At 49.6% G+C, this 10950-nt stretch overlaps 1 protein-coding gene across 3 annotated transcripts; it reads right to left on the reverse strand.

Moving 5' to 3' along the window:
- Positions 1-2183: 2183 nt before the first annotated feature.
- On the reverse strand, positions 2184-7438 carry LOC123190477 (polyamine oxidase 3). 3 transcript variants are annotated; one of them, XM_044603126.1, is made up of 12 exons: positions 7214-7438; positions 6585-6893; positions 5234-5325; positions 4625-4737; positions 4422-4510; positions 4185-4298; positions 4018-4105; positions 3844-3929; positions 3658-3760; positions 3475-3572; positions 2958-3387; positions 2184-2871 (listed from the first exon to the last, which is right to left on the reverse strand). In XM_044603126.1, the coding sequence occupies exons 8-12, from the start codon at positions 3906-3908 to the stop codon at positions 2554-2556; spliced, it is 1014 nt and encodes a 337-aa protein (XP_044459061.1). In that variant the 5' UTR covers positions 3909-3929; positions 4018-4105; positions 4185-4298; positions 4422-4510; positions 4625-4737; positions 5234-5325; positions 6585-6893; positions 7214-7438; the 3' UTR covers positions 2184-2553. The 3 variants fall into 3 exon arrangements, with proteins under 3 accessions (XP_044459061.1, XP_044459060.1, XP_044459059.1); XM_044603125.1 differs by lacking the exon at positions 5234-5325; XM_044603124.1 differs by lacking the exon at positions 5234-5325 and having other exon boundaries at positions 2958-3572.
- Positions 7439-10950: the final 3512 nt, after the last annotated feature.

Below are 10950 nucleotides of genomic sequence, written 5' to 3' on the forward strand. Positions count from 1 at the left end.
AGTGTGGACGGTGACCGGTCCACGGCTTCCCATTTAAGAAGGATGTTCGCTGGGCGGATGACAGGTGGGGCCACTCGCGCGTGCGCATTGATGTTGGCGGGTGGGAGGTAGGTGGCCGCCTGCCACGCGGCCCCTACGCGGACGTTCGACGCGTCCGTTCGTTGTCCGCCGCGACCCAAACCCGACGCATGTTTGCGCTCGAAATGGGTCAGCCCGGACACAAAACGGACCAGATGGGCCAGGCCGTCGCGCGCTGGGCCGTCTGGTTTGTCTCTTTTACCCCAAACGGATGGGGCCGGACGGGATGGGGTCGCGCGATGGAGTTGGCCTAAATGTCTGAACCATGTGGTCCGGACACTTTTTATCCTCCAATGGCTCGCATCAAATATATGTCCAGACCAAACCGGTAGGGGGTTTGCAGGACATTGGCCATGTAGGCCTCTGACATCCAGGACACCCCCCTCCCTCATCTCGCATTCATGACTGCTCAGAGCGAACATGACCAGTCACTGCCGCATGCCGGCCATATAGGCAGGGCGTACCCAGACTGAAAATAGCCCGGTGTCCACATAGAAGAACACATGCCTAAATGTCAAGCAATTCAATGACATACACACTAAATCAATGAATTACATTAAGCACGTGCAAACTGGACCCGGTGTCCAGTGACACCGGCTAGCTATACATAGGTCCGCCCTTGCATACAGCGTGGCATTCACACGAGTGTGGTGGCTGAGAAAGCTGCTCTGGCCCACCTCTAGCATTAAGCCAGTTCGGAACGGACGTGACTGGGTGAGGTGACGGGACGGCTTCCTACCGCATTTAAGTAGTCGTCCGTCTACCTGGCCGACATTCACGTCGGCTCGGCGAACAAGAAACCAACCCCGTCGAACGCATTCAAGCCGTCACTTCGCCTGCCCAGGGCCGCTACTATTTGAATACCGTCGGCCACGGCACAAACTGCACCACCTCCGAGCCCCGTCTCCCTCTGTCCGAGCCACCAGCTCTTCCCTCTTCCTTCTTCGACCTCCGTGAGTAGTCCTGGCCATGGGAAGCCCGGCCCGGCCGGCCCGGCCCGACCCAGCATGGCCCGATGCTGCTCCCGGGCCGGGCTCGGGCCTAGACTTTAAGCCCGAAGGGCGGGCCCGGGCCCGTCGTTTTTGCAATTTCCTGAAGAGGCACGGCCTGAGGCCCGAGGCTCGTCGGGCTTTTATGTGTTCGGGCCGGGCTCGGGCCTAAAAACCAGGCCTGATGGCCGGGCCGGGCTCGAGCCTGGGTTTTTTGACTCGGGCTTGGCTAGGCCCGGCCCGGCCCGAGTTTTGGCCAGGTATATCCGTGAGAAATGTTGGGACCCAATGTGGGTGGTGGAAGGCCCTCTCGCCGCTACGCGGCTACGAAATCGCGGTCGAGGTGAACGCATGGCGTGCCCGACGCGCTGCCCGCATTACATCGGGAGGGCCTCCGACCTCTTCGGAGGAGGAGAGATCGAACGAGAAGGACGTGATTATGGATGAGGCACTGGAGGCACTGGCTACCGGGTTCACGCTTCAGTATGCGGAGGCGCACTACAACGTCATCATGGCGAAGGCACAACTAGCTTCATGAGAAACACCGGCTCACTGAGGTCAGATCATCGACAAGCAAGCAAACAAGTAGGCCATCACGGTCATACTCACGGAGAATATGGGCATGGTGGATGAGCAGTGGGCGCCTTATGAGTCCATGTGCAATGCCAATAGGCCAGACCGTCTAGGTTGATCGGCGACCTTACCTCTATCAGCGACGTTGGCCGCTAAGGTAGACTCCGATGAAGAGCGGGATGTGGGACACATACGTACCCACTTCCGGTGAAGAGTAGGACGTGAGACAAGGACGGTGAAGATTTGACTAGGGTTGGTTAACTCCGATGTAAAAAAAATCCTAATTTATTATGAAAATGTCATGTCCGCTTCTATTTGGCGCATCAGATTGGATGGCCCGCTTCTCAAAAATTGTCCGCTGACATGTCCCGACATACAATTGTCCACTGACAAGTCCGGACATGTACGTTGGCATTTGCCATGTCCGTTTTGGTTTGAATGCAGCGAGGAGATGCCCTCACGGTGCTCTCTACGCCCTCTTGAATCACCGATGGCTTTGGTGCAATCAGATTCAATTTTGAGTTATAAAACACTAAATCAAACTTCACGGATAATCTACCATCATCGCCAATATTAAGAATGTCAATGTAGTAAAATTACAGTGTTCCATCACACATACTACACCACCAACTCTGCCCTACAAAGATGGTCACGTAGGCCGTAGCTCATAGCGCCTTACCAAACACAAACCCCCACATCACGCTGACAGTATACATACCAGACGCCCACAATTTTTTATTAACCCAACAGTAAGTTTATTCTGCAAACCATAGGGTCACACGGCCACACGCCTCATGCCACGAGGAAGAGCAAGGATAGATTGCTCCCACGCTGCCTTCCCCGAGCAATCACTGGAATGAATGGCCGGCAAACCCGACGTGACAATAGATAGATAGTTTAGGGGCGCGACTGTTTACAGCCGGGAGATGAGCAGCGGGACGGAGACGGTGGCCGTTTGCTCGGCCATCGGGTGGCACATCTCCAGCATGTCCAGCTCCCTGAACTTCTCCAGGACCCTCATCCGGCACTCCTCGGCCGCCATCTCCCCCGTGGAGAAGGCGCCGTGCACCGTGCCCGTGTACTGGACGCTTGTGGCCTCCCCGGCAAAGAATAGGTTGTCGACGGGGATGCGGAGCTTCTCGTACAGGTCGCGCGGCTTGCCTACCCCGTCAAAGGTGTAGGAACCAAGCGTGTTCTCGTCTGAGCCCCAGTGTGACACCAGGTAGTTAAGCTGCAATGGGATTTAGGCAACATGATAGTTAGAACTGGAAGCAGTATTCATGCTAATTATACTGAGATCTGTGTCGAAATGCTAACCGGCTCAGCTGCATTAGGGAGGATCTTCTTCAACTGGGAAAAGGCAAATTGAGCAGCAGCCTCATCCGACATCTTTTCAATGTCACAAGCAAGCCGGCCTGCAGGCATGTAAACAAGAACAGCATGCCCTGTTGCCTTGTGAAGGTTGAGGAAATAGCTGCAGCCATATGTGGTGGATGAAACTACTCCGAGGAACTCCACGTTAGGCCAGAAAACCTCACTGAAGTGGAGAACTATTTTGTTCTCGACTCCAACTGACAGTTCTCTTATCGCTTCCTCCTTCCATTCCGGGAGCCTCGGCTCAAACTTAATGGTGTTTGATTTAAGAACACCCAAGGGAACGGTGATGACTGCAGCATCCGCAACAAATGTTTTACCATTGCTTACAGTAACCTCTACTCTATTCCAGTGCCGAACAATTTCAACAACCCTGAGGAGAAGAGCTTGGATCAGTACTAACAAATGGAAGGTGGGACCATGTTCATAACATTTAGAGGAAAAACAGAGATATGCATACCTGTGACCAAGGCGTATATCTAGACCTTTTGCCAAAGTATTTATAACTGGACGATATCCACGAACCATGAGACCATGGCCACCAGGAAGAAGAACTTCCTGCACTCGATTACACAGAATATGGTCATGAATAATGCAGAGATCTATGGCTATTTTATTAGTACTAGAGGGGTGCAAATACTACCTGGTCCCAACACTGGAGCGAGATGGCATCCGCATCAGTAGCAAACCAACCCTCCATGCGGCACAAATACCACTGGAGAACATCATGTGCAATCCCTTCTTGCCTGATATGAGGATAATGGTGTCAGATAAGATAACCAATATCTTTAGGATACCCTATAAGAACACAGGGATTGATGGTACGAACCTCAAGTGTGGATTTCTCTCCAAAACAATTGCAATGGCCTTAGCTATAGAAATATCTTCCTTCATTTCTTCCCTTAATTTGCCAGTCTGTGCACATATCAATGTTACAGGATATCAAAACCCAAGAAATGTCAGCATAAATAAATAAGCACCAAGAACTGAGAGAAGCAATTACCTCTTCCAGTATAGCCTCAAACACTTTCCCTATCTTTTCTACAAACTCTTGTGGGACTTGAGAGCCATTAGTGTCATAAAGTGCATAACTGAAAGATAACATGTTAGTTGCAGCCTTATTTGGTTTCATCATATCTCTGAACATACAGGACCTAGATTAAGTTGTACCTCTCGAGATCATGGTCGAAAAGGACAGAGTCATCTCCACTGGTGCGGTACAGTGGAAGCCCGAGTCTTCCAATGATCGGTGCCAGAGGATTTTCTTCACAAACACCATGAAGCCTGGTGTACACAAAAATTGGAAATAAGATTCAAAATTGTGCTTCTAGATGAACTTCTGGTCATAAACAGTATAAACAATACTATTTATGTAGTGCAGGGAGCCAGGGAAATAATGGAACTCACCAAGATGCCCCAAGATCAACAGGAAACCCAAAAGAGTAGTCAGTGTGAACTCGGCCACCTATCCGGTCACGGGATTCCAGAAGAACGACCTGGAAAGATCACAATAGCATAGTTGATGAGATAACAATTGTATGGATCAAAGAGCATCGTATGAATTGCAGCTAAACCATCAGAACAAGATCAAAAACCACATTATGCAATACCTCGAAGGACGCATTCCTGAGCGCATTTGCAGCAGCAATGCCTGCAAACCCACCACCAATAACGATAGCAGAAGGCGTGTGGGATTTTCTACTGACATTTTCACCGTATGTGCCTGAAAAAGAAAAAAAGAAGGTATTGCCTTAAAATTAGAGTGGAATACTGAACTAGAAAATTTGAAATAAAAGTGTTCAATGGTATGTATTTATTTTAGTGATCATCTGTCCATGTACAAAGTGATTTCTCATTAAATTAGTAATATTAGTTATTGAAATACTAAGTAATAAACACAAAATTTTGGTGACATCTACCAGAGGAAAGGCAGGCAGCATGCAATGTTTTCTGCGCTTATCCATATATGGGGGTTAACTAAACTTTCACATATCTTATGGTGGTTGGATGGGATAACCAACAGCTTTAATCTTCTGATGAATTATGTGATTGGAGAATGCTTGTCTGCTGTGGGGTTACTGAGTTGATGTATGTGGAGATTTATGGTTTTCAGGCAGAGGCGCCGGCACTTATGGCTGACAATTTGCTTTTATGTGGCACGGGGTACCTCCAAATGAAAAAAAGACCAGTTCATACAAAAATAACATAAAGAAGCCTACCAAGTAGTGAAAGTGCCGATATCGTCTGTTCTTCTCACATCAACCCTCCTCTACCCCCTCCACCATGGAGGGTTAGTAGTGAGGCATGTTCCCTGTCTCAGAACAATGATGGCGAAGTAAGACAGGACAATTAAAGATTTTCGCTGATTTTCCCAACAACTTGACGCAGTGTGGACTGGAACTCCTAACAATGTTCTTGGTATGTAGCTCCAGAGTGAACACTCTAATGTGTACGAGTATGACAGATCAAACTTAAAACGATTTAACACTTTTATTGGACAGGCAGCTGCAGATTAAACTATACCTAAGATCATTAGTAACTTTTTCTAGCAGTGATTTGACATGATGCCTGTCCTTACAAGTGAGACATTGGACACTTGAGGCTACTCCAATAAATGTGGAACAATGCTTTTATTTTTAGACTGTTGTTTATGATGGTATTAGTTGGTAGACCTAGCTTTAGACAAGACAACCCTCTGCAGGATATGCTTCGGACACTAAAAAGGCAGTCAAACTTCAGTCCAGAACCATAATCACCAAAGCATCTTCTCTTATGATGACAATAGTTGCACTAAGACCCAAAAATTAAAAAAAAGGCATATGAGTTGAATGAAGCTGACAAGAGCAAAGTGTTCTTTTATGAAACCGACAAGAGCGACGTTAAATGGCGCAAATAAATAAATATTTTCAATTGTGGCATTGGTCCACAAACAGCTAGATCCGTTAGCGAATATTCTGAACAATAATACACGCCAAACTACGTGCATCACAATAATATCGATCAATATGCATGGAATCACAACACAGGAGTAAAATAAAGCATAACTGTACTTCCACGTGATGCCATTTGGGTAATCTGATTACAGGTATCTAATGTTACTCTTTACTAACTGTAAGAAGCCTGTGTGAACACACTCTTCACAGCTAACTTTCAGCGCTAAAAAAAGCATGGGACTCCACAACCACATGGACTTGTTCCTGCCAAATGGGCCAATCGGTCAAATCCTAGAAGCTTCCGAAGTGGTGGGTGCCCTTTGCGTGAGGTGTTGGCATAACAAATGAAAAACAGCTAGTATTTTGGTTTTTTCTTCCTCCTAGCACCGTCCAGGGAAACGGCAATTGCAGCTGGACGGTTGATGCCTCTTTCGTCTGGCCCACGACGCCCCCTCCCAACAACCATAAGCAACTAGATTGTTTGGCATGACAAAATCAAGCTGGACCGCCTGGTCCCAAATGGTGGTGAAATTCAATTTTTGCACTAGCATCACATTGGAAAAGAGTCTACGGTTCTGAAAGCAACGCCTAGCTGAAGAAGAAGAAAATATCTGCAGAGAAGATCGAAGAAACTTACTGTTGTTGTTCGCCATTTGTTGAGCTCTGTTTTCCCCCCTTAACGATTACTAGTACTGGGATTGGATTCTCCTTCTTGACGATTACTTCTACTTGAATTGGAATTGGAATTGGGGTGATTTATCAGCAGCGGCTGCGGGGAGAAATGCAGCAGGAAGATGAGGAGGCAGGCGACGTAGTGGTTGGAGTTGGAGTTGAGTCCCAGATTGACGAAACAGTTCATGCAGACGCGCAAGCCGAATGGCGGCCCTCGTAGGAATTCACGGTCCCCGCTCTCGATCTCACTCCACACCCATGAACGTCTCAGGCACTGCAAAATCAGACAACACAGGGTCAATTAAACAGCTCCGATTACCCACACAAAGAGAAAAACGCTCCGCAGCACGCGGAGCGAGCCTCCAGATCGCGGGAGAGGCTCCGGCGATTCCGGAGGGGGCGGGCGACTGGGGGAGGCTCGCTCAATCTGGGTGGGCAGAGCGAAATCGCCACGGAGTCGGCGGGAACCGACACCGGAATTGCCCCAAATCGAGCGAGATGATCGAGCAATTTTGGGACCTAGGGCCGGCCGGCCAAGCGCCCCGTCCTCCCCCAAAACAGAGTCCGTACGTTCGTCCATGGCGAAACCCTCACCTCCAAATCTCGACGACCGGCCGGATCGAGCGAGCGAGGGAGCTCAAGGGGATCTGTATGTAGATCAGAATCGCGGCGCTGGATTTCTGAGAGTCGGAGAGGGGATTTTGGTTTCGAGTAGGTGGGTGGAGAGTCTTTGTGCTTCCTTCCTTCCTGGCTTTTGGGCTCGGGCTCGGGGTCTGTCTGGGGACGGTGCGTTGCTGCTGCTGGTGTTGGGCTCCTTCGCCCTCCCAGGTGGCGTTGATATATAGGCTCGTTTCCTGGATGGGGGTTACGTGCACCGCCCGGTGACCGCACCCGCGACACGGCGCCGGAAGGAAGGAAGCACGCACGCACGCGACCAAGGCGACGCGCTGGCATATCGTGCACGTCCGCTCTGGAACGGACGGCCCGGATTTCGCAAGGGCGGCCCGGACGCGCACGGCCGCATGCCAGGCGAGTTCTTTCGGATTGCGCCCTGCTAAATGTGTAAATTACTAGGATTTCAACAGGGGTGGAAATTAGTATTTTTGGGGGGAAGGATTTTTTTTTGGACGTGACTAGCTGGCGCAGCCCGTTTGCGGGAGCGAGCGCTCTCCCCCCAAAAAGGAAGGAGCACTCCCGCGCGCGACCAGGACAGCCGGAAAAGGAAGGATCCCGCGCGCACACCTGGTTCTCACACCCGCCCCCACGTCGGGACACCGACCCGCACGCCCTTGTCCGTTCCAGCGCTCACACACTCTGGCCGCGTCCCACCAGGTCCCCCCTCTCCCTCCTCTCACGTCACGACCCTTTTCTCTCTTTCTTGACGAGCACACCCATGCCTGGTGTCGTGATTTTGTCATGAAGATGTCCTTATGAAAGGACTAAGTCTTGAGGCCATCGCAACTAGGTGGTTGCTTGAACGGGGTTGTACGGGAACGAAGGACACAAGTTTACCTATGTTTAGTCTCTCACGATGGAGGTAAAAAGCCTACTCCTACGTGATTGATATTAACGATTATCTCAATTATAAGGATGCAGATTCGCTGACGTAGTTTTCGAGAGATTCTAACTTAGTCTTTTGGTCATATGGGCTCCGCTTTATATAACAGGTTCGTTCCTGGAAGATTTCGGGTCGTATTATCAACTTGTATCCAGGTATCCTACTCTAACTCTTAATCATCTGGTCAAGTGGCGGAGCTAGCGTGGGGTTACGCTTAGGGCTAAGCTAGCTTCAGTTGTGCACTTTCATAAATTTTTATACTTTGCAAGAAGAAATTACAAAGGCTATTGTCACTAAGCCTAGGGCTATAGCCCCAACTGCCCTAGGCTTGTCTCCGCCACTGATCTGGTCTCCCTAGTTAGGAAAACCTCCTCTTCCTAAGCCTTCTTCAAAGTCGACCCACCAGATTCTCCTAAGAGCTGGCCTTTAGCTGGGTCTTACATTGGGCTTCATCACCTCCGTCGTGACCCGAAAATGAGTTGATCCATAGAGCCCTCCTGGATGTTTGCCGGGTCTCATGTCCCGGGAACATCCCCGACAGCACCCGCGGACGCCCTCCTGCGCTGGCGAATCCTCAGCGAACACACGACCGCATCCCCGCGCAGGTCGTCGTCGCGAGAGATGAGCGGAGGAGGAGGGGAGGGTTTCAAAAATGGAGGAGGGAGGAGGAGTTCGAACAAGGCGAGCAGGGTGTGCGGGGCGGTTTTGCCTGGAAATTAAGGACGTTGGGCCCACCGCTACACCGCCTGCCCGGCCTCCCTCTGTGTCTCCACTTGTGTCGTGACACTGCGGCACAGTCTGTTGCGATCGCGCGTGGTCGGCCGCATCGGACGGCTCTGACGCACGCGCTTGCGATCGCCAGATCGTGCAGCTGCACGATGAAGCATTTGGTTTTTTTTAGGAAAGGGAAGGAATTTTTTTTGAAACATAGGAAAGGGAAGGAAATTAGTATTCTGCTGTGTGAACAATGCATGCCTGTTGCATGTTCCTGTGGCGAAAGCGAGGAGAGCGCGTGGCATATTTACACGGTTTTTTTGACGCAAAACGGCACGTGCTTAATACTGGTTTGATAGTTGTATGTTTGGCGCTTTTTGTAAAGGTAACCCTTTATCTACCACGAGGATTTCATTGACACAGCCGTGCATGAACTGAAAAGACAATGGTTTTTCTTTTTCTTATATAAGCTTGTAACCAGTGCTTAACAATAATTCTGTAGTTAGGTACTCGAATTACGCCCATTTCGCATATGAAACTTTTCTCAACAAGGGGAAAATATAGCTGTTTTTCACCCCCAAATAAAACTGAAAGATGAAGAAGAAGAAGAAGAAACTTCGTTTTAACGAATTCATGTCTACCCTCCCCGCAGAAAAGGAAAAGAAAAGAATTCATGTCTACCCTCTAGTATATCATCCAACCGATCCTCAAAAAACAAAGTATATTTTCCAACCAAGCAGAAAAATTGCTACTCCTACTTATTATGCATGATGCATACATCATGGCATTTCATTTTCCAGCCCCTGGCCTGCAGTGAGCGTCAAGTCCTTTTCGTACTTTCGCCGACTGCGACCGAATTTCGGCTACGTGTGCGTGTGAGGCAGCGTGGTAGGAGCACATGCACGTCCATCGCCGTCGCGCTCCATCGGTCGCAGATAGGCGCCAAGTTCACATGCCAGCAGCCCGTCCAACCAGCCTCAAGTAGACACGCTCGGTTTATCTTCTTTTTATCATAATAGTGCAATTGATTGATCGATTAATGTGATAACAACAGTTTACTTCCAACCGAAAAGCCGACGATTCAATCACACAACCAGAGAAGAGCGAGTCACTTCACGGCTTCACGCGTGTAACAGGAGCACGAGGAAACTATGCACAGAAATCCCTATCGTTCGCCTCCTTCTCAAAGGGGCCATGACATTGCCATGGCGATCTCGATCGTTGGCAACACTACAAACATGTCACGTGTGCTCGGGTAATGTATTATCCGTACTAGTCTCTAGTTGCATGACTCGAAAATTAGCAGAAATTTGGATGACACAAATTCGTGGTGGCTAGTATATATATAACTAAAAAATCTAGTCCAAATGATTTCATCCACCCGTTCAGGGGAACATTATATGTAGAGAAAGGGCCTGGCTAGCAATCAATCGACTGAAAACTAGGTTTGGGTTAGTTAATCATTATGGACCGTCGGATGCAAAATCAACAGCCAAGACGTCTTCTTCAATCTCCCACCCATCTTCCTCCTCTAGCCACCTCGCGTATCACCGGCTGGGTCGCCTTCTGCCGCACCACCCTCCCCAGTACCGCCCCAACCGCCGGTCTAGCCGTCGCCCCCAGCCATCCCTCTAGCCCCCGACGATGGCCGATTTTTCTCCGGCGAACTTGCGCTGCCGCGCCCCACCGTCGTTGTGCTGCCCCCCCCCCACCCCACCCCTAAGATAGATGATGGGGTAGCCTGCCAGGGAGCTTCTTCCTCTTCTTCCTCCCCTTCGATAGTTTCTTCCTTCTAGCGAAATCGACTGACCCAAAAATCAAAACCCAGTCGACTGTCATGTAGCTATTGTGGTAGAGAAAGCAACTACCCAAGGAATTGATACATTGATTTTTTTCCTTGAACAGTTTACCTCCCCTCTGAAAAAAGACACGCTCAGTCTATCCCCCCTCCCCCCCGAAAAGGTGTCAATTCAACCATCGATAGCAACACTTCACACGTGTATAAAAGGTGCATGAGGAAGTATGCACTAAAAATCCATGTCGTTCACCTCGTTGGCCA

The sequence above is a fragment of the Triticum aestivum genome, chromosome 2A (assembly GCF_018294505.1).
Source record: "Triticum aestivum cultivar Chinese Spring chromosome 2A, IWGSC CS RefSeq v2.1, whole genome shotgun sequence".
Taxonomy (NCBI): Eukaryota; Viridiplantae; Streptophyta; class Magnoliopsida; order Poales; family Poaceae; genus Triticum; species Triticum aestivum.